Genomic DNA, 20,515 nt, shown 5'->3' on the forward strand with positions numbered 1-20,515 from the left:
CCTGCAGGAAGACCACACCACTCTCACCCAGGGGTCAGAGCTCTGCATCCCAAACATCAGACCCAGACCACCGCAAAATGGCCGCTGGTTCAGTCATAATGAAGAGCATGACGTCGCCCCAGACCACCACAAAATGGCCGCTGGTTCAGTCATAATGAAGAGCATGACGTCGCTCACCTTACAGTGGCCGCCGGTCTTTGAGACTTTGAGACTGGGGTTTGCTCATTTCCACAGGATGAGCATCTTTGGGAACCACTGCTTTAGGGCACATTTAACTACTGACTGCGTCTTATATTTTATTACATATAACATTTACATGATTTAATTTATCGGAAAACTTTGCTTTTTATCAAAAGCCCTCGAAAAAATTCCATATGGAGATGTAATATATTGGCATATACATACGTCCCTATTTAAAAAAACAAGAATGACATATATGATACATACAGTATTAGATATGTGAACGGGATAGCTCTAGGTTGTGGCTGGAAGTGGCATCAGTTGGCCAGCAGAGGGCACTATTCCCTCCCGGCCCACAGCACTGAGGGAATCCCAGCTGTAGGAGACGCCCGCTGAGTTATGTTAAACAGAATCTCTCTCACTGTGACGTAATGCTGAGACCAGGCCTGATGCCACACAGTTCAAACTAGTTCTATCACTCAGGAAGTCTAAGCATCCCGTCTAACCGGTTCACAAATCCCTGCTGCTCCACGTTAAATAAACGTTCTAAAGAGTTCTTCAAAGGGCCACACACTGTTTGGTGTGTTGAAGTCATTAGCATGCCCTCAGGATAAAGATTATCGGAGAGACGTGTTGTTATTGTACAAAAAGACACCGGCAACACCCGTCAAAGTGCTCTTATCTTGATAAACCAAATGTGACCATGCATTAGACCAGGGGCGTTAATCTGAATTCCCAGGGGGCCGCAGTGTCTGCAGGTTTCCTTCCAATCAGCTGTCAATGAAGGCCGTGAGAACAAGGTGTGTGGATTCTTTAGCCAATCAATGACTTGAGTGAACCACAGGTGCCGAGAACACCCCAAAAACCAGCAGACACTGCGGCCCTCCAGGACTGGAGTTTGACACCAGTGCACTACACCGCCAATGGCTGCGACAACTCATATGACCCTCTGACACCCCTAGTGGAGAAAAGGAGAATTACACACTTTAAGGTAACTATCTATCCATCCATCCATCCATCATCTTAACCTGCTTATCCTGAACAGGGTCACAGGGGGGCTGGAGCCTATCCCAGCATACATTGAGCAAAAGGCAGGAATACACCCTGGACAGGTCACCAGTCCATAACTCATACCTACGGGCAATTTAGACTCTCCAATCAGCCTAACCTGCATGTTTTTGGACTGTGGGGGGAAACCGGAGTAAAGGTAACTAACCAAATGTTTTTTTTACTTCAAAAATCTGGGATTGAACACACCCCTATTGGACAGTATTTGTCCCACAGGGACACTTCTAAATACTATAATTAACACCATGGGCTTCTTAGAGTGGTCAAGGGAAGTACGTCACCGTTCATGTCAAACTGAATTTACGCACGTACGGTCATTAAGGGCTCAAAGGCTGAAGGCTAAACTGTGAAAGGCTGCCAATTAAATGAAATAAAACTTCTGAACCGATCCGTTCAGAGGAAACGTAATGTTCTCCGGTTTAAGAAAGAAGTGCCACAACTTTCCACCCAACGTGGAGAGGGAGGGGTGTTCCTGAGTTCCAGCAAAGCAGTATTCTGCATTCTTGGGTTAGGAGTGATGCACATGCATTTAAAAAGGCAAAAGTCACTAGATTACAGCAGTATGTTTTAGTATGCAACTATACATGTTGTGGACTAAAACGACATGTAAAGTTGAGAAAGATACCGAGGGTATGAGCAATGCATGTTCAAAATCAATGCATTATTTCTTCCTATTCCTTCCTCATTGTACATTTTCTTGGTGTATTTCTTAAAGATAAAAAATCTGTAAAAAGAAGAACGCTGCAGTTATCCTCCTGTCCACTAGAGTGCGGTGTCTCTACAGACTTCTCATCCCTCCCCGTCAGGGGGTTTCTGCTAACAAATCCATTTTAGTAAATGTTAGCCTTTATCCAAAGCGCTATACAATTAATGCTTCTCATTCACCCATACATACTCACACTCACACACCAACGGCAATTGGCTGCCATGCAAGGCACCAACCACAAGCATTTGGGGGTTAGGTGTCTTGCTCAGGGACACTTCGACACACCCAGGGCGGGATTGAACCAGCGACCCTCTGACTGCCAGACGACTGCTCTTACCACCTGAGCCAATGTCGCCATTTTGACCAAAATCTATACAATTTGGTTAACAAAAAAAAAAAAAAAAAAAAAAAAAAAAAAAACATGGAACCTTACAGCAGGGTTCATTAAATCTTGATCTCAAATACAAATCCAGCCCTGGTTTTACCAGGTAATCAGCTGAACCATTAGTGCCACTGATCGGCCAGACTGTCTTCACACCTGACTCCCAGGTAAAGGGAGGGTGAACACACCTGACTCCCAGGTAAAGGGAGGGTGAACACACCTGACTCCCAGGTAAAGGGAGGGTGGGACACACCTGACTCCCAGGTAAAGGGAGGGTGAACACACCTGACTCCCAGGTAAAGGGAGGGTGAACACACCTGACTCCCAGGTAAAGGGAGGGTGAGCACACCTGACTCCCAGGTAAAGGGAGGGTGAACACACCTGACTCCCAGGTAAAGGGAGGGAGATCACACCTGACTCCCAGGTAAAGGGAGGGAGATCACACCTGACTCCCAGGTAAAGGGAGGGTGGAACACACCTGACTCCCAGGTAAAGGGAGGGTGGAACACACCTGACTCCCAGGTAAAGGGAGGGAGATCACACCTGACTCCCAGGTATGCCCCTAGAGGACCGTGAGCTGCTGATCTCTGCCTTATGGTAAGGCCCGTGTTGCACTGTCACTCTATAAAAGGTTTCAGATGTCAGATTACTGCTGCTTCACATGGGTCTTGGTTGATGTAGGGGTGCATCCCACCAGCAGGGACACACAAACAGAGTAACAGATACTTGAGCTTTCTGCCATTTTTATTATTTGCTTATTATTTATTGTTTTAGCCAGGGTGAATTAAAAGAAGTCGTATACAAAATATAATCTTTGGATTCACTAAACAAAAGTACTACATTACATTACAGGCATTTATCAGACGCTCTTATCCAGAGCATGTACACACACTCATTGTACAAACACTTAATGAGTTAAAGTCAGGTAGACTCAATAATCGTGTGTGCCACCGCAGGCCGTAACTCTTCATTTCTGAGGGCATATAAGTGTGCAATACAAGTGCCACACTGAAGTGCGTATGCTATGACAAGGTATGACACATAAGTGCGTATCAGTGACTAGCTACATTAAAAAAAGGAAGTGAAATATATTATTCCATATATAAGCATATTTACATACGCTTGCTTATAATTAGTAAGCTATCACTGTTGCTAATTATAAATATCAAATTATATCAAAATACTACTATGATCTGTCGTTTCATATTACATTCTAGTTTACATATTATATTTAACATTACAATTATATTACAAATGTATGATCCATTGTACAGTGCAAACCACAACAGTCTGAAGGCTTTGAGCCTCGCAGCAAAATTACAATTCAACTCAAAATATCACTCTTGACCGTTCAGAAAATTCCCTTGAACAATAAACCGCACAAAGCAGTTACTAACGGTTAAAGAAAGAACACTGCGCTGAAATCTGGTCCCCTGAGCCTCGCACAGCTCCTCTAGTGCGTCGTGAGAAAGTAAACTACACGGAGTCAAACAGACAGAAAAGGCGGCTGGGTTTAGACGGTGTCCTCCTGGTTCTCCCGGGGCAGGAACTGCAGGTGGATGGGCGTGGCTGGGACCAGCAGGGTTCTGGTGATGGGCGTGACGGTGGTTCCGGCCGGGTCGGGCCGAACCTCAAAGTGCTTAATCAGCTGCAGCGGAAAGGAGGAGGGAGTCACATGACCCACATCGCAAGGCACCAGAACCAGAACCAGAACCAGAACCAGGCACTCACACACACACACACACACACACACACACACACACACACACACATTACCCGCAAACACAACCACCAGTCCACATGAACAAACTACACATTACCAAAACCACCATAAACTCACTCAGACACCACACATACACAATACACTCACTCGCACAACACACACCAGTCACTCACCCACTCATACCTATGGCCAATTTACTCTCTAATTAACCCAACCTGCGTGTGTTTGGAAACCAGAGTACCTGGAGGAAACCCTCTCACTCTCACTCTCACTCTCACTCTCACTCTCACTCTCACTCTCACTCTCACTCTCACTCTCACTCTCACTCTCACTCTCACTCTCACTCTCACTCACACTCTCACTCTCACTCTCACTCTCACTCTCACTCTCACTCTCACTCTCACTCTCACTCACACTCACACTCACACTCACACTCACACTCACACTCACACTCTCACTCTCACTCTCACTCTCACTCACACTCACACTCACACTCACACTCACACTCACACTCACACTCACACTCTCTCACTCTCACTCTCACTCTCACTCTCACTCTCACTCTCACACACAGACACAGACACAGACACAGACACATAGACACACACACAGACACACACACTCACACACAGTCGGGATTCGAACCCAGGACCTTTCCCCACTGTGCCCTGTTACATGTTTACGCTGCACTATTTTACACTTATTGTGATATTATTATGATATTACAACATATCCTAATTAGGGTTGCATGATAATATCAGGGTTCTGCCCTTCAGCTTAAAGCACATTTATTGGTATAGTATCCCCTGCCCGGGCTGTGTCGAAGTCTCCCTGAGCAAGACACCTAACCCCTAAATGCTCCTGACGAGCTGGTCGGTGCCTTGCATGTTTGAGTGTGTGTATGAATGGGTGAATGAGAAGCATCAATGATGCAATGCAATGTTAATGAGAAGCATCAATTGTACAGCGCTTTGGATAAAGGCGCTATATAAATGCCAACCATTTACCATTATAAATGCCATCCATAAGCTAATTATGGCAGCACAGATGGTGCAGTGGGTAGCACTGCAGCCTCAAAGCAAGGAGGTCCTGGGTTTGAATCCCGGTCGGCCGGGGCCTCTCTGTGTGGAGTTTGCATGTTCTCCCCGTGTCTGCGTGGGTTTCCTCCGGGTACTCCGGTTTCCTCCCACAGTCCAAAGACATGCAGGTTAGGCTGATTGGAGAGTCTAAATTGCCCATAGGTGTGAGTGAATGGTGTGTGCCCTGTGATGGACTGGCGACCTGTCCAGGGTGTATTCCTGCCTTTTGCCCAATGTATGCTGGGATAGGCTTCAGCCCCCTGTGACCCTGTTCAGGATAAGCAGGTTAAGATAATGAATGGATGGATAAGCTAATTATGTTCAATATGATGAAGGGATATGACTGAACATACATATGGCAGAATGGTGATGCAGTTAATGCACAGCTCATGTTGTGTTAAAGAAAAATCCCAATCCTAGAAATATAATTTCCATATTATTCACTGCTAATCATTTTTTAAATCACAATTGGATCGAATGCTGAACGTGTTTCTTCAGAGTTTGACTCAACGGTCTGTTTAACATGTTCTTCAGAGGAGCCGGTCGAAGACTGAACGTGCTTTTTAAACAGACTGTTGAGGTGAACTCTAAAGCTCATTTTTTTAAACACACCTTCAGACCGTCTGCTCCAGTTAATGATCAGCAGTTCCCCGAGTGTAAACATTCTAATCACGATCATAACCCAATAACCCGTGCACAATCAAAGTTGAAAGTCTAACTTGACTAAGCAAACAAATGCTTAAAAGGCCAGGAACAAATAACAACACTCCTGCTGCCTGTGTGAATAAGCAGAGGGGGCAAGGGATAAAAGCAGCCATGTTTACCTGCCGTTTGAAACAGTCTGGAGATTCATGACCACACGCACTAAACACAGGGACACCGGCCAAATGCTAAAGCACACGGTGGTATGGCTGCTCGGTGTTTCAGGGTGTGTGATGTATGGACATTTCAGGGTGCGTGGTGGTTTGGGTGTTTCAGGGTGTGTGGATGTGTCAGGCTGTGTGAGGTACGGGCGGGTGAGGTGCGGGGGGTTCCGGGGCGGGTGAGGTACGGGCGGGTGGGGTACGGGTGGTTCCGGGCGGGTGAGGTACGGACGGGTGAGGTACGGGTGGTTCCGGGCGGGTGAGGTACGGGCGGGTGATGTGCGGGGGGTTCCGGGCGGGTGGGGTGCGGGTGGTTCAGGCTGTGTGATGTATGGGTGGTTCCGGGCGGGGGCGGGTGGGGTGCGGGGGGTTCCGGGCGGGGGCGGGTGGGGTGCGGGTGGTTCCGGGCGGGCCTACCCGGGACAGCACCAGGTACATCTCCAGCTCGGCGACCCTCTTGCCCAGGCAGGCGCGGATGCCGAAGCCGAAGGGCACGGAGCCGAAGGGGTGCTGCCGCTGGGTCTCCTCCCCGCCCCGCAGCCAGCGCTCCGGCCGGAACCGCAGCGGGTCCGAGAAGGTCCGCGCGTCGCGCGACACAGCGTAGTGGCACAGGTGGAACAGCGTCTGACGGACAGGAAGAGCATCGCCATCACACACGCATCACTTCCTGCCCGGACTGAGTGACGGGGGTGAAGCGCCACCTGGGCCACTCTGGGCCGGTTTCATAGACACTAATTCAAGCTCAGTCCTTACTGACTTAATCTGTCTCTGAAACCAACCCCTTATTTCTCTAAAGGATTACAGTTAGACAATAGTCAGGGCTAGGATTACAGTTAGATTATAGTCAGGGTTAGGGTTAGGATTACAGTTAGACAATAGTCAGGGCTAGGGTTAGGATTACAGTTAGATTATAGTCAGGGTTAGGATTACAGTTAGATTATAGTCAGGGTTAGGGTTAGGGTTACAGTTAGATTATGGTCAGAAGAGTTATCCACCATTTCATCACTCACATTTTTGGGGAAAATGTAATCACCGACCACGATCTCATTTTCTACAGTGACGCGAGCATTTCCTGGCACCACAGGATACAATCTGTGGAGAGAAAACAAACCCGGAATGAAGAGTGATGGTGAAACAGTACGGTAAGACACTCACTAACTAACATGCGAATGTCCATTTTGAAAATAAATAATTACTCCTTGCACTTTATTAATTTCACCAGCCAGGCTGAGGAATGGATCACAGAGCCAGGCAAGGCTGAGCAGTGGACCACAGAGCCAGCCAGGCTGAGCAGTGGATCACAGAGCCAGCCAGGCTGAGCAGTGGATCACAGAGCCAGCCAGGCTGAAGAGACGATGGCAGAGCTGGGCTCACCGCAGGGTTTCCCTGACGACGGCCTTCAGCCAGGGCATGCGGGCGAGGTCGTCGCTGCCGGGGATCCTGTCGCCGGGGCAGACGCTGCTCACCTCCCGGTACAGCCGGTCCTGAATGCCGTGGTTCCGGGCCAGGTGGTACAGAGCCCAGGAGATGGTGTTGGACGTCTGCGGGCGACACGCGCGTTCACACAGCTGCGACTGGTGTAAACAGGCGGCCATTTCGTGCCGCAGTTGCGTCTGTACGGAAGCTACATCGGCAATCTGTGTGACGTGGTCTTTCGGATGAGGTCCTGACTCACTGTGGTCTTTAAAGATGCCATGTCACTCATCGTAAAATCCTGACTGAACTGTATCCACCCCCCACCCATTCCCATGCCCCCTCCCCATTACCCCCCCCCCCGTACCCCCCCCACTGTATCCACCCCCTCCCCGTAACCCCCCCTCACCGTATCCACCCCCTCCTCACCATACCCCCACCCCCAATACCCCCCCACACCCCTCACCATACCCCCCCTCACCATACCCCCTCCCCCATTACCCCCCTCACCGTATCCACCCCCGCCAGCAGCAGCTCGGTGATGCTGCCCAGCACCTCGGTGATGGACATCTGCTCGCTGACCAGCAGGTGTGTGAGATACTCCCCCTCCACCGCCTCGCCCCGGTCCACCTTCTCCTGGACCTGCGCCATCTTCTCCTCCACCAGCGTTTGGGCTGGGGTCAGGGGTCAGGGGTCATGGGTCAGCGGGCACAACACAGACAGCCATTTCATCATCATCTCCATAATTATTGGTTACCATTAGCAGAATAATTGTTGCCGTATTATAGCCATCTCAGGGCTGCTTGTTGTTCTACGTTTCTGTTTTGCACTTCTGGGCGACGAGGTTTTATATGTAGTATTTGCACGCCAGAACTGAAAGAGCCACCATACAAAACACTTCATTACAGCTGCTGGAGATTAAGAGCTCTAAAACCCCTTTAAGAAATCACAGGGTATGGATGAGGAGAGAGGACAGAAGCAGGGGTGATGATGTGGTTAATCAGCACTGTGCAGAAACACGCTCACAGACTCACAGACGTTAAAGAGGTGATGTGGTTAATCAGCACTGTGCAGAAACACGCTCACAGACTCACAGACGTTAAAGAGGTGATGTGGTTAATCAGCACTGTGTGTAAACACGCTCACATTCTCACAGACGTTAAAGAGGCGATGTGGTTAATCAGCACTGTGCAGAAACACGCTCACAGACTCACAGACTCACCCACTTTAAAGAGGTGGTCCCACACGGCCACAAAGTGCTTCCAGGAGGGCAGGTAAGGCCAGAAGGACTTGGGGAAGAGCACGAGGATGGGGGAGAGGCGGAACATCTCCCCCACGGAGTTGATGAACTTCTGCGTGTCCTCCGGGACCTCCTCGTTCAGGCAGCCCATGCGCTTCTCGAACAGAACCATGGAGATTCCTGCAACCCAACCGCAGGGTCAAAGTCTCACACCCCAGAGCACAACAACCCAGCAACAACCCAACGCAGGGCTATAGGAACACCCCCCCGCCCACTGTACCTCACGGTAATATATTAGCCATGTATGCTATATGTATCCTGCATGTGATGATCGTACCTGCTGATATTTGCTCTCCCTGACCTAACCGATGATTATGTATCATGACGAGCCTGCCACATTTCACCTCATCTGCAGCATCGTAATAACACCTTCCCTCTCTTTACAAAGTCAGATGAATTTGGTTTTCCTCCCTGCAACAATAATGCAATTGTAATCCTTTTAGAGTTTGAGGATCCTCACAGTTTGCTGACCCTGAAAATGAAAATCCTCCTTAAAAGGTGGTAACCCCATGTCGTTTGGGAGCGTATGCTGTACGCTATAAGAAAACCCAGGGAGCGTGTTTGATTGGACACGTGGGAAGCGGGAAGCGGCAGAACACGGCGCAGGATTACTGAGCGTTTCTGGCTCTGGTTCATCTGAGGCTGTGAAAGGGGCCTTTGTGCGCTCCAACAATGGCACTGAAAGAGCAGGGAGACACGGCCCAGCCAGAACACACACTCACTGAGCACCTCACCGTGAAACGCCCAGCCAGAACACACACACTGTGCACTTTATAACTTTTTATTATGTCTTTATTAGACTTATGGATCTTCTGCTGCTGTAGCCTATCTACTTGGAGGTTTGACACATTGTGTGCTCAGAGATGCTCTTCTGCATACCACTGTTGTAATGTGTGGTTATTTGCGTTACTGTCACCTTCCTGTCAGCTTTGACCAGTCTGGCCATTCTCCTCTGACCTCTCTCATTAACAAGGCGTTTCTGTCTGCAGAACTGCTGCTCACTGGATTTTTGTTTCTTGCACCTTCCTCTGCAAACTGATTAAATATTTGCATTCACAAATTGGTGTACAGGTGTACCTAATAAAGTGCCCAGTCCACATATCAGTCTTCATTCAAAACTTTGCTTTGTTTGAAGCACATCTTTCATTTCTATGTGATTTATTTTTAACTTCACTTATTTTTTGTTTTTGTATTTGAGGATGTGTGTGTCATAATCAATGTATTTTTACTGACCCCTTCCTTGAAAACAAATGATCAATTCAAAGTTCAAGGACAACAGTCTGACAGTATTACAGAGAATGACCCAGAGTGAACTAAAAAATGGCACCACAAACTGTCAATGTAGCCAGTTGTGGCCCACACTACACCTGCCATTGCCATAACTGACCCTGAAGTTCCTAAACTCAACCATATTTGGTCCGGAATCGACAGTTATCTGGGTATGGACAACGATTCCAGGTTTTCAACTGGATTCTCTCAGAGAAGGTGATGAGCCTGTTGACAACATCCATCATCACACAATCCAAAAAACCATCTTTAAGCCAACAGAGCCCTTAATCTAGACATTCGACCGCCTCCATCATTCACTGGTAATTACCTACAAAATGGAGGACAAGGGATCAGACGCCCAGGGAAAGATAGTGTATCTAATCACTGTCAGGTTCAAGGCCTGGGCTGTTTCTTCAGGCACAGATACCTGAAGGCCGTTTCAATGTTTTACAACCTCCTATCTAGTGCGGCGTCATTTCCTGTGCAGGTTCCAGTTCTCTCTGCCACATTGAGGTGTTGGAGACATATAATTTAATAACAACATTGTGTTATTCAGCTGACACTTTTATCCGAAGCAATTCAGTTTATCAGACCGGGGCTAATGCCATCCCTGGAGCAATGTGGGGTTAAGGCTCACGGATCTTATCATGGACTGTCTGGAGTTGAAGGATATATATTATATAAGTTGGCACCAATGTGACCAGGGAACTGGTCTTTATAAAGTTTCAAACTTGGAACCAGCGAGACGTGCTTCTGTTGTACCTTTGCACCCTGAATTGGTTCCATGAACCATTGTCGGTATGAAGAAGCCAGAGCATCAGGTATTTGCTGCGTTTGACCGTCACCCTTGATAAGGCAGCACTCCTCAGGGTGCCGTTGGTCTCTGAGACTTCAAACTTGCACAACTTTGAGTCAATAAAAACTCCTAAACCAGACCTTGGGCTGTGTTCAGGAGGACAGTTCCAAGGTCACGCAGATCACGGTGTCATAGGCCTGGAAACACACCCATACACTGGAGAACAGCTATGGGCCAAGTGCCTTTGACGTCACCCACTGACTATCTATGGGTTGTGGAAAGCGTAGTGGAACCGCCGTGGAAGCATTGTGGAAACGATGTGGATAGCGTTGTGGAAAGCGTTGTGGAAAGCGTTGTGGAAACGATGTGAAAAGCGCTGTGGAAACGTTGTGGACACGTTGTGGATAGCGTTGTGGAAAGCATAGCGAGATCACACCAGCGGGCCAGGGATCAACAACCCCAGTGGTGAGCAGAGGTATTGCAGCCCTGGTGCCAAAAAGGACATTTCCCCATTGAAGTCCATGCAAAACTAGGACTCTGCCCTGCGGTTCCACGCACCAATGAGCAGCTCCCACAGGAACCCATGGAAACGGCACGGAGAAGCGGCCTCCAGTGCTGATACCCCACAAACCCAGCCAGTGCCCACAGCAGTGGACCCCATCCCCGTTCCTGGAGCTCTGCCGTCCTGTAGGTTTTCACTGCAACCCAAGTTTGGCACGCCTGATTCCACCGACTCGCAGCTCAGAAGGATCTCTAGCTGTTGAATGAGGTGTGGCTTTGTCAGGGTTGGAGTGAAAACCTGCAGGACGGTAGATCTCCAGGAACAGGGTTGGGCAGCCCTGCTCTAGCTGTTGAATGAGGTGTGGCTTTGTTAGGGTTGGAGTGAAAACCTACAGGATGGTAGATGTCCAGGAACAGGGTTGGGCAGCCCTGCTCTAGCTGTTGAGTGAAGTGTGCTTTGTGAGGGTCGGAGTGAAAACCTGGGTTTGTTACCAGAATATCACGTTTCAAAACCTTAAAAAAGATTTACTGTAAAAACGTATACCTTTACTAGTCACCTTGCAGGCATCCATACATTGACATTGAATTGCCTACTTACCTTCAAAGGCGAATTTGTAGAGTTCTCCCGCCAAGTCGTGAACCATGACCCCGCCCCCCTTCGTCTTCCTCAGCCAATCCAGTCTGTGGATGAAGTCGGTCACCACCAGATTGAGCGAGCCGGTGTAGGTGGACACGTGCTTTGGTTTCAGCATCCGGGGGTTCAGGATGCTCCTGATTCGCTGCCACTCCGCGCCCATCCTGGAGAGATCGACCAATCAGCAATCAGCACATGCAACCAACGTGCGTGTCTACAACCACGGACATGCAAGTGAATAAAATGCGTAGATAAACTACGGTCTGCACGTCACATACGGTCTGCTCGCAAGACATGTGTCTATTAACACCCCAAACTTGAAGTTTCTTGATCGGGTTTTGAAATAAACAAAAAACAATAAATAATTATCTTGGGAAGAGTATGCATTGCGTGGACTCAGTCTTTTGCCAACATCCAGATGCCACATTCCTATTCAAAGAAACATAAACATAAAGTATTTTCATTTCTCTCCACTGATACATATTCCTATCCAATGTGCAGTTCAGACTCTCTCTGTAAGGTGTCTGGGGATCCCCCAAACCTGCTGAAGAATGCCCATGCCTGGACTAATTAGCTAATTAGACTACGTTTGTTTTACTCACTCCGTGAGCGGCCCATAGGCTTGTTTGCGGAGCTCCCGGTAGCCCCTCCAGTGGGGCATGTCGGTGCGGATGGGGTGACGTCCTTCTTGCCGCAGGACCTGCTCGATTAGCTCCGCGGAGGCCACGTTCACGATCACCATTGGGCCGTATTTTGACATCCACAACGGCCCGTAGATGTTGCTGTGTTCAATCTGGGACACACGGAGAGTCCGGGAAACGGTTTACGAACACAGATACGGGCGGCTCGAACCGTCACACGCAGGGGGTCCATCAGCAACGGAATATATTGACAATGTATTGAAAAAAAAAAAAAAAAAGACAGATACACAAACTGCAGATACTGCAGTAACGTTAGTTTATTACATTGCTGCAACCAATCGCCTACATTTTGCAGAACAATAATGAAATGTAAACGGGGAACGCTAATTGCCCATCTGATAAATAATAATGATTTGGACAGTGTGCTGTAGGCTACTGTATTAAACGGGACCATAGTTGTTCTGTTGAACAAACGATGTATTTATAGCCTGCAAAAAAAATTAAAAATAAAAGCACAGTACGTTATTTACCATGACATGTGATTAGAATGTGGACGTATGACTGTAAATCATAGCCAGGACATAAAAACCATCACTGCGTGCTCACATTCATCAAACTGTATAATATAGTCCTCATAGTTGCCAATGGACTAAGCAATAGTTAAAATAACCGGAGACCCTCTTGAGTTTCTGACTCAACTTCACGCTTTAACTGCGCAGTAGGTCAGATAACAAGCCGCTAAGACGTACAACAGTAGCTAAATGAAGCAAAAGCCCAAAGGAAGAAAGACACACCTGCATTTGGTGGGTTATTTGGAAGTATCCTTTGCCGAAAAGCCAGTACAAAGACGTCAAAAAAGTAGGTCCATGTAGCTCGTCCATTGTTTTTAGTTTGCTAGCACCATTTAACATCGTCGTCGAAGAGGAATGCCGCCGGATATCCACACTGGGGAACGACGATATCCCTCTCTTTGCTCCCCTGTGCATTTCCAGTCGACCGCTTCCAACGACCAGTGTGGTCCTCAAAAGAGATTTGCTGAACATTTTTGAAAACCGTTAATTATTTCTGCGCGGGTTTGACTGTGGGCCGTCTGCCCGTTTTAATATGGCTGTTGTGCCTTGTAATACACTCGCCACTACGTGTTAAGCACGAATGTGGGACAGCACGGTGAGGTGAACCTGCTCTTATTGGTGCGATTGCTGTCCCTTGAACTCTAATGCCCTGTAGAAGCGGACGCGGTAGAGCTATAGCAGACAATTACCGCATTTGTTCGATAATTTAGCCCTCTGTATGATGTACGATCAATCATTCTAAAAACAGCAACAAAAAAAATTCAGAATATTTTTCACAATAGTGAAATGGTACTTAGCTGATTTGGATCAATTCTTATCCATGTGGCTTGTGTAGTGCCATAAGAAGTTCTCTAATATTGTGTAGGCTATTTGTTGCACTATGGTTTGAGATCTTTAGACAAAATTAATATTACACAGAGATCCAGAGTAAACACAAAATGTCTTTTTAATTATTTAATTGTAATAAAGAAGTTATGAAACTCCCAAGTCATCCCTGTGAATAATGAATTGCCTTGCGGGCAGACCTCCTGGTTCCACCCCATTTAGCAGCAATAACTGCGTCTAAGCATTTCTTATCATTTAATATCAGTTTTTCACATCGTCGTGGAGGAAATTTCCTCAATATCCCTCTTGTTCACCCTAATAAAAAAACATGCACTTATGACTATTGTTTTTGGTCATTACTGCTCTATATGTGTGGTTTGCGGTTTATGGATTTGATGCTTTTCAGTTGTTGGGGAACTTATGCACTAAAGCGGCCCAGGCACGTGACGGCGGACTGCCCGCAGGCAGGGCGTTTACGTGCTACCTATCAGACCGACAGAGAGGGCCTGGAGCTGGCCTCCCCGTTCAGTAAAAAATAAAAAAAATAAAAGAGAAAATAATGTGGGCTTTGAGACGGTTAAGATGGTATCAAGCATGGTCTTGAAAACGCCCAGTGTTTCTGCCTCCACTACATGTCCTGGCAGGCTATTCCACACAGCGATCACACTCTGTACTTTGAATCAAACACAAATCAGTAACCATGAACACAAAAAAACAGAAAAAAAAGAAAGAATTTGGAGCCAGATTGCTGGCAATCCCAGAATGCAGTGCTCCGTTGTGTTTACAAAGACTTCAGGATTTTAAAATGCAAACAGAATTGTCTGCCATTTTCCTTCTAAAACCAATCATGTCATGCAATCCTGTGAATCTCTGCTGCAAAAAAAAACGAGAAGACACTTGGTTGACAAATCTTTTAAAATCTTTATTACTCCATATACGTTCATTCACCAACAAGTCACTAAGGGTCAGGACCAGTGATTCCGCTGATCGAGCAGAGCCAACACCGCTGTGCGGCCCAGTGTTCAGGGACCCAGTGTTCAGGGACCTGTCCTCTGGGCTCCTGCAGTCATCCGTACATACACGTGGTCTCAATGCTGCCGGGACGGCCACAGACTAAACTACCACCTGATCAAACCCATACAGGAGCACTTCCTATTTTAAACTGAGAAAGCATGTTACTAGTACCACAGCGCACGGGGCAATGCAGCTGCAGCCCTCTGCATTGCGCAAGGAAATGCAATTAAAATGAGATCTCTGCAAAAGCCTTCAGTTCAGCACTAACACAAACCTGTGTGCGTGATCATTTTAACCAGGCCTGCATGGAGTTCATATTCCCATTCCCACGGCCATACACCACAAACACCAGGCCTGCCGCGTTCCCACGTTTAAATAAGAAGTGCGTTGGTCTTATCTGCAAATATAAGAAAAATAAATTATTATACCTAGACAGATTCAAGTATTGCAGGTTTCAAGCGCAAAAAAAGCTAAGAAGCATGATATTAAAGGTACATAATGTCTTCCTATAGGCTTGTGACCTTAATTTAATTATTTTAAGTTTAAGTAGTGCAGCAATTTATGGAGACAAAGATCCTTCATATGCCATGAGAAGAAGGATCTGTTAAAGCAGAATACAAGTGAAAATAACAAAAGCAGTTGTTCTCCTCTTCTTTTGAACTGAAAGCCACGGGTACTTTCTTGTACAACATAATTACTGTAAGGCAAAAGGCTTAATGCTCAATCCGTTTGCTACTGAACACTGAGGACTGAAATGATCTGTTTTGTCCAAGTCCAGCACAGAAAAGTCTACTGGTCGTGATTGGTCAAAGTAAATTGAATGACCTTGATGGCATAATGGCACTTAAAAAGTACACAACCCAAATTTCCAGTTCTGAACTGAGACTCTGAACATCTCCATAAGTACACACCAAAAAAATAAAAAAATAAACACTGAAAAGATTTGAGTCACTCTTAAAGGAATCGCATCTTTCACTCCTGGTCTCTCCCGAGGCAGAACTGAGATGATAAACTGATGTAGTGATTGAAATAAAATATAATCGAGATGCTTCAAGGACTCCAGCTAATACAGTGGCCTTCATGTCAGCAGAAATGTTTAACTATTCCACCATTTTGGTACATTTTTGCCTGAAAAGCCACTTTCCTGATGGTGATCAGGGCAGCAGACACCTCTCCTCTCCTCTCTCCTCTCCTCTCCCCTCTCTCTCGCTCTCCTTCGCTCACGCTCTCTCTCTTTCCATCTCTTTCTCTCTCACTCCTCCGGTGTCTCAAGTCAGTCATCATCACTTTCGCTTCCAGACTCACTCAGCTGGAGGTCATTTTCTGCATTAAAACACAGAGGAAGAGAGAGACATCCATCAATCACTCCAACGGGTTGCACCAAAAACGTTACATTTACGTACAAAATTTAAGCCAAGCAGTCCAGATTTAATGTGTGTTTTAGGCCCAGTTTAGAAATGAACAGAGGTTTAAGATGGCTGCTATTGGGCATTTGTGGGACGGTCTCAGTCAAGACAATCAGGCTACGACAGAGTCTGATTCTGAACTAATTCTGGGCTGTGCGAGATGCCTTAATGTAACATTTGAAGCGAACCTGGGTCAAATGTGCAATTGTTTTTTCATTCAAATACTTTCTACGCTTTACTTGTCTGGTGTAATGGAACCAATGAAATACTCAAAGTGCAAACCCCGCCTTCTCCTCTTGGTTGGCTCAATTGCACCAGGCAAGATCAGTCGAGCACAGAAAATTATTTGTAGGCAAAAAAAAAAAAGAAAGAAAGAAGTACTTACTGAGCGTGCTCATGAAGTGCCCGGCCGCCTCCTCGCCGCGGCTGTGGGAGGCGGTGACCACGGGCATGCTGTGGGCGGGGCCGGGGAAGGAGGGCGGGGGGCGGGGCTTAGCCTCGTCCTCCGATTCGCTGCTGGAGCTGTCGCTGGACGAGGAGGAGCTGCGGGATCCAGAGGAGCTGTCGCCGCTGCTCATCTGATCCATCTCCCGCGCCTCCGCCATCAGCTCTGCAGGGGGGACGCCACCGTTACCACGGCGACGCCGCGGGAGCCCGGCTACCACGGCGACGCCGCGGGTGCCCGGTTACCACGCCGACACTGCGTGACCCCAGTTACCACATCCTGGGCTCGGCCCCAAAGGAGGCACATATCAATGGAACTTTGCTTTATGTTTTTCTCTACTCCATTAAATCTGTTTTTGAATACCGTTTTGTGTTTTTCGCAAGTGAAGGATGATGACGTTTCAACAGGTAATGCGGTCATGGCGGTACCTCTTTCGATGTCGTCCATGGGGGAGGCGGGGGACGTCCTGTCTTTGGGGGGGGAGCTCCTGGAGCCGGAGGCGGCCTTGGCCCCGCCCCCGTTCCCACCCTTCATCTGCTGGCTGAGCCGGCTGGTCTGCTGCTCCAGACGGGACTGCACCTTACTGCTGCCCTCCGCCCTGAGAGAGGCCAATCACAGACAAAACCACACCATCTAAACCAATCACAGCAGCTCCGAGACAAAACCACACCCTCTAAACCAATCACGGCAGCCCGGAGACACAACCACACCATCTAAACCAATCACAGCAGCCCGGAGACACAACCACACCATCTAAACCAATCACAGCAGCCCGGAGACACAACCACACCATCTAAACCAATCACGGCAGCCCGGAGACACAACCACACCATCTAAACCAATCACAGCAGCCCGGAGACACAACCACACCATCTAAACCAATCACAGCAGCCCGGAGACACAACCACACCATCTAAACCAATCACAGCAGCCCGGAGACACAACCACACCATCTAAACCAATCACAGCAGCTATGCTGCAATGCTTCTGATGTCTGCTCATTTTGTCAATGAGGTCGTACACTCACTGAACATTTTTAGGTACACCTGTACACCAGCTTGCTAATGCAAATATTTAATCAGCCAATCATGTGGCAGCAACTAAATTCATTGAGGCATGCAGACGTGGTCAAGAGGTTCAGCTGTTTTTCAGACCAAATGTCAGAATGGGGAAGAAATGCGATCTAAGTGACTTTGACCATGGAATGATCGTTGGTGCCAGACAGGGTGGTTTTAAACTGCTAATCTCCTGGGATTTTCACACACAACAGTCTCTAGAGTTTACAGAGAATGGTGCGAAAAACTAAAAACATCCAGTGAGCAGCAGTTCTGTGGACAGAAATGCGTTGTTAATGAGAGAGGTCAGAGGAGAAGGGCCAGACTGGTCAAAGCTGACAGGAAGGTGACAGTAATGCAAATAACCACACATTACAACAGTGATATGCAGAAGGGCATCTCTGATCATACATCGTGTCAAACCTCTAAGTGGATAGGCTACAGCAGCAGAAGACTTAAGTATAAAAAATAAGTCTAATAAATACCTAATAAAGTCCTCACTAAGTGTATCTGGCCCCACTAAAATAAACCATAATAATAATAGCGTGTGGCCGTCAATGTCCAGAGTTATGGAACCCTGGTGGAAGCTAATGCTTCTCAACTCTAAATAAAAAGTCCTGAGCACAAGGGAAGGAAGGTCAAATTGGCGCAACCAAAATATGTACCTGATGCAGGATGGCAAGCAGAGGCCACAGACCCCACAGCAGCCCAGCGTGAGAGCACCACAGGCACTCACAGGCACTCACAGGCACTCACAGGCACTCACAGGCACTCACAGGCACTCACAGGCACTCACAGGCACTCACAGCAGTGAGAGCAGACAAGCCCCAGCTTAGTGTCCGGAAAGGAGGAGGCCGGCTCACTCACCTGGTCTTCTTCACCGCGATGTTGCTGTTCAGTTTCTCCAGGCGGTATTCCCCCGTGTCGTGGTTTACGATTAGGATGCATTCTTTCATATAGGGCCTCTTGGAACCTTTGAAAACGGTTACCGGGGCAGTTGATCCCTTCATTGGGCACAGAAGAAGCAGATGTCAGTTAATCTCCCACATTAATATGCATTATGATTAGCATAGCCTTGTAGACGTCGAAGGGAAATGTAAATGGCGCACCTCGAGATTGGGCAGAGTAATGGTCACCTGTTCTCCCTTGCCCACCTCAAGCTCCCCCTCGCACGCAGTGTCAATCGAAGCGGGTTTGAAGTCATCTGCGTGAAAAGAATAACATCATTATACAAAAACCGTGTGGAAAGGAACTAACGTGACTGCGTCAGCAACGTAAATCAAAAACGAAATGCTTCGTAAAAGTGCAATACTCTATCGCGTCGTAGGCCCCTGACGGAAACTACTAAGAATGTCAAATTTATTCAGCTGAACGATGCGTTTAATTCATTTCCACTAGAGGGCACTGTAACTCCATGATTTTTCTCTCATATGCCGGAGACAATTAAAACTCAAGACTCTCGATAAGCGAATCTGTTAAACACAATCCACTAATTTAAGAAACAAACACGTAATATCGTCAAGACATTTAAACTAACCAGATTAATCTCGCCACAAACTATATACTGCGTATGAGAGACTATTAATCCACAAGCACACATCATTTCGGCACAATTTTAGGCTGGTAAACTAGCTAGCAAGGATCTTATAGCTATCTTGCCTGCTGCCCAGCTGGCTTTTCAAAAGCCTGAAAACAGGCAAGGATCTCGGCACTTTAGTATTACAGTTAACAGAAGCTGTCTACAAATGATGAACTTAACACAATCCACTGACAGGCCAAATTTGTCGAGGTATTTTAACTCGATAAGCAAGTTGATGCGAAATATACTTTTTTTTTTTTTTGTACTTACACCGTACTGTGTGGAATGCGCTTTTGGGCTGCTTCTCAAACGTTTCGCCTAATTTGAGAACGTGTTCTTGGTTGTCAAAGTTTGAGTAAGCTGCTCCATTCATTCTAACAAAAGTTTGCTACCATATGTTACCAACATGTAACTTTTCACTTCCATTCGATACCATCTAAGGCAGTGGAGGCCAGCTCACTTCTCCGGCTGCGGTTTGTTTCTTTCCGCCTTGCGATTGGTTGGACTTTCCCCAAACGCCATCATTCGGCTTTTTCCCCGCTGTATGATTCATTTAGAGGCCAGTCAATCAAACGCAGCGGTTACAGCGGAAGTGACTTGCCCCCACGGATTCCCCCACTTCGGCCTCACTGATCCCTGTCACGTGATATGAGTGTCACTCGAGTCGAGCCGTGATTTCTTTCAACGTTCCTACTTTGCGAAAAGAAAAATATATATTTCAGATCACATTTTGGTCATTTTCTTTGTGATACAGTGTTCATTAATGTTGATATTACATTAGTGACAAATACGACATTATTATATTATTATTTCGCCAATTGCTTATTCGCTATACAGGAATCTGCTATTTGCTCTGGTTGGTGATTCATCACAAGTGTGTAGCAGCAATTATTTACTACTTATTCAGCCAGAAGAATATATAGTCTAAACAATCAAACTTAAATTAACCAATGTCCTCACAATGTAATATACATATAAAAGTAACACACAAAAAGATGTGAATTCTAAAATCTGAGAGTTCAAACGAGTGACAGTTCAAAAACGTATCTACCCCTACTGTAAAT

At 47.0% G+C, this 20,515-nt stretch overlaps 2 protein-coding genes across 2 annotated transcripts; both read right to left on the reverse strand.

The window, feature by feature from the left end:
* Nucleotides 1–3,062: 3,062 nt before the first annotated feature.
* Nucleotides 3,063–13,732, reverse strand: LOC133124168 (sterol 26-hydroxylase, mitochondrial). Its single transcript, XM_061235122.1, has 9 exons — nt 13,350–13,732; nt 12,517–12,707; nt 11,879–12,078; nt 8,637–8,834; nt 7,925–8,088; nt 7,376–7,542; nt 7,012–7,093; nt 6,419–6,625; nt 3,063–3,984 (listed from the first exon to the last, which is right to left on the reverse strand). Exons 1-9 carry the CDS (start codon nt 13,596–13,598, stop codon nt 3,850–3,852), a joined length of 1,593 nt encoding a protein of 530 aa, XP_061091106.1. The 5' UTR covers nt 13,599–13,732; the 3' UTR covers nt 3,063–3,849.
* A 1,121-nt stretch (nt 13,733–14,853) lies between these two features.
* On the reverse strand, nt 14,854–20,000 carry eaf2 (ELL associated factor 2). The gene is made up of 6 exons (XM_061235198.1): nt 19,722–20,000; nt 18,982–19,076; nt 18,740–18,876; nt 17,246–17,415; nt 16,758–16,982; nt 14,854–16,289 (listed from the first exon to the last, which is right to left on the reverse strand). The coding sequence occupies exons 1-6, from the start codon at nt 19,822–19,824 to the stop codon at nt 16,240–16,242; spliced, it is 780 nt and encodes a 259-aa protein (XP_061091182.1). The 5' UTR covers nt 19,825–20,000; the 3' UTR covers nt 14,854–16,239.
* Nucleotides 20,001–20,515: the final 515 nt, after the last annotated feature.

The sequence above is a fragment of the Conger conger genome, chromosome 3 (genome assembly GCF_963514075.1).
Source record: "Conger conger chromosome 3, fConCon1.1, whole genome shotgun sequence".
Lineage (NCBI taxonomy): Eukaryota > Metazoa > Chordata > Actinopteri > Anguilliformes > Congridae > Conger > Conger conger.

What these genes read in the sequence shown, in the direction of transcription:
- LOC133124168 (XM_061235122.1), bottom strand. Translation starts at nt 13,598, where the DNA reads ATGTTCAGCAAATCTCTTTTGAGGACCACACTGGTCGTTGGAAGCGGT. An exon ending in AAATAACCCACCAAATGCAG is followed by an intron (nt 12,708 to 13,349) that starts GTGTGTCTTTCT and finishes CGTGTGTCCCAG; the next exon opens with ATTGAACACAGCAACATCTA. An exon ending in TGCTGGCGGGGGTGGATACG is followed by an intron (nt 7,543 to 7,924) that starts GTGAGGGGGGTA and finishes TGTCGCCCGCAG; the next exon opens with ACGTCCAACACCATCTCCTG.
- eaf2 (XM_061235198.1), bottom strand. Translation starts at nt 19,824, where the DNA reads ATGAATGGAGCAGCTTACTCAAACTTTGACAACCAAGAACACGTTCTC. An exon ending in TTACTCTGCCCAATCTCGAG is followed by an intron (nt 18,877 to 18,981) that starts GTGCGCCATTTA and finishes TGCCCAATGAAG; the next exon opens with GGATCAACTGCCCCGGTAAC. An exon ending in GCACTTCATGAGCACGCTCA is followed by an intron (nt 16,290 to 16,757) that starts GTAAGTACTTCT and finishes GTTTTAATGCAG; the next exon opens with AAAATGACCTCCAGCTGAGT.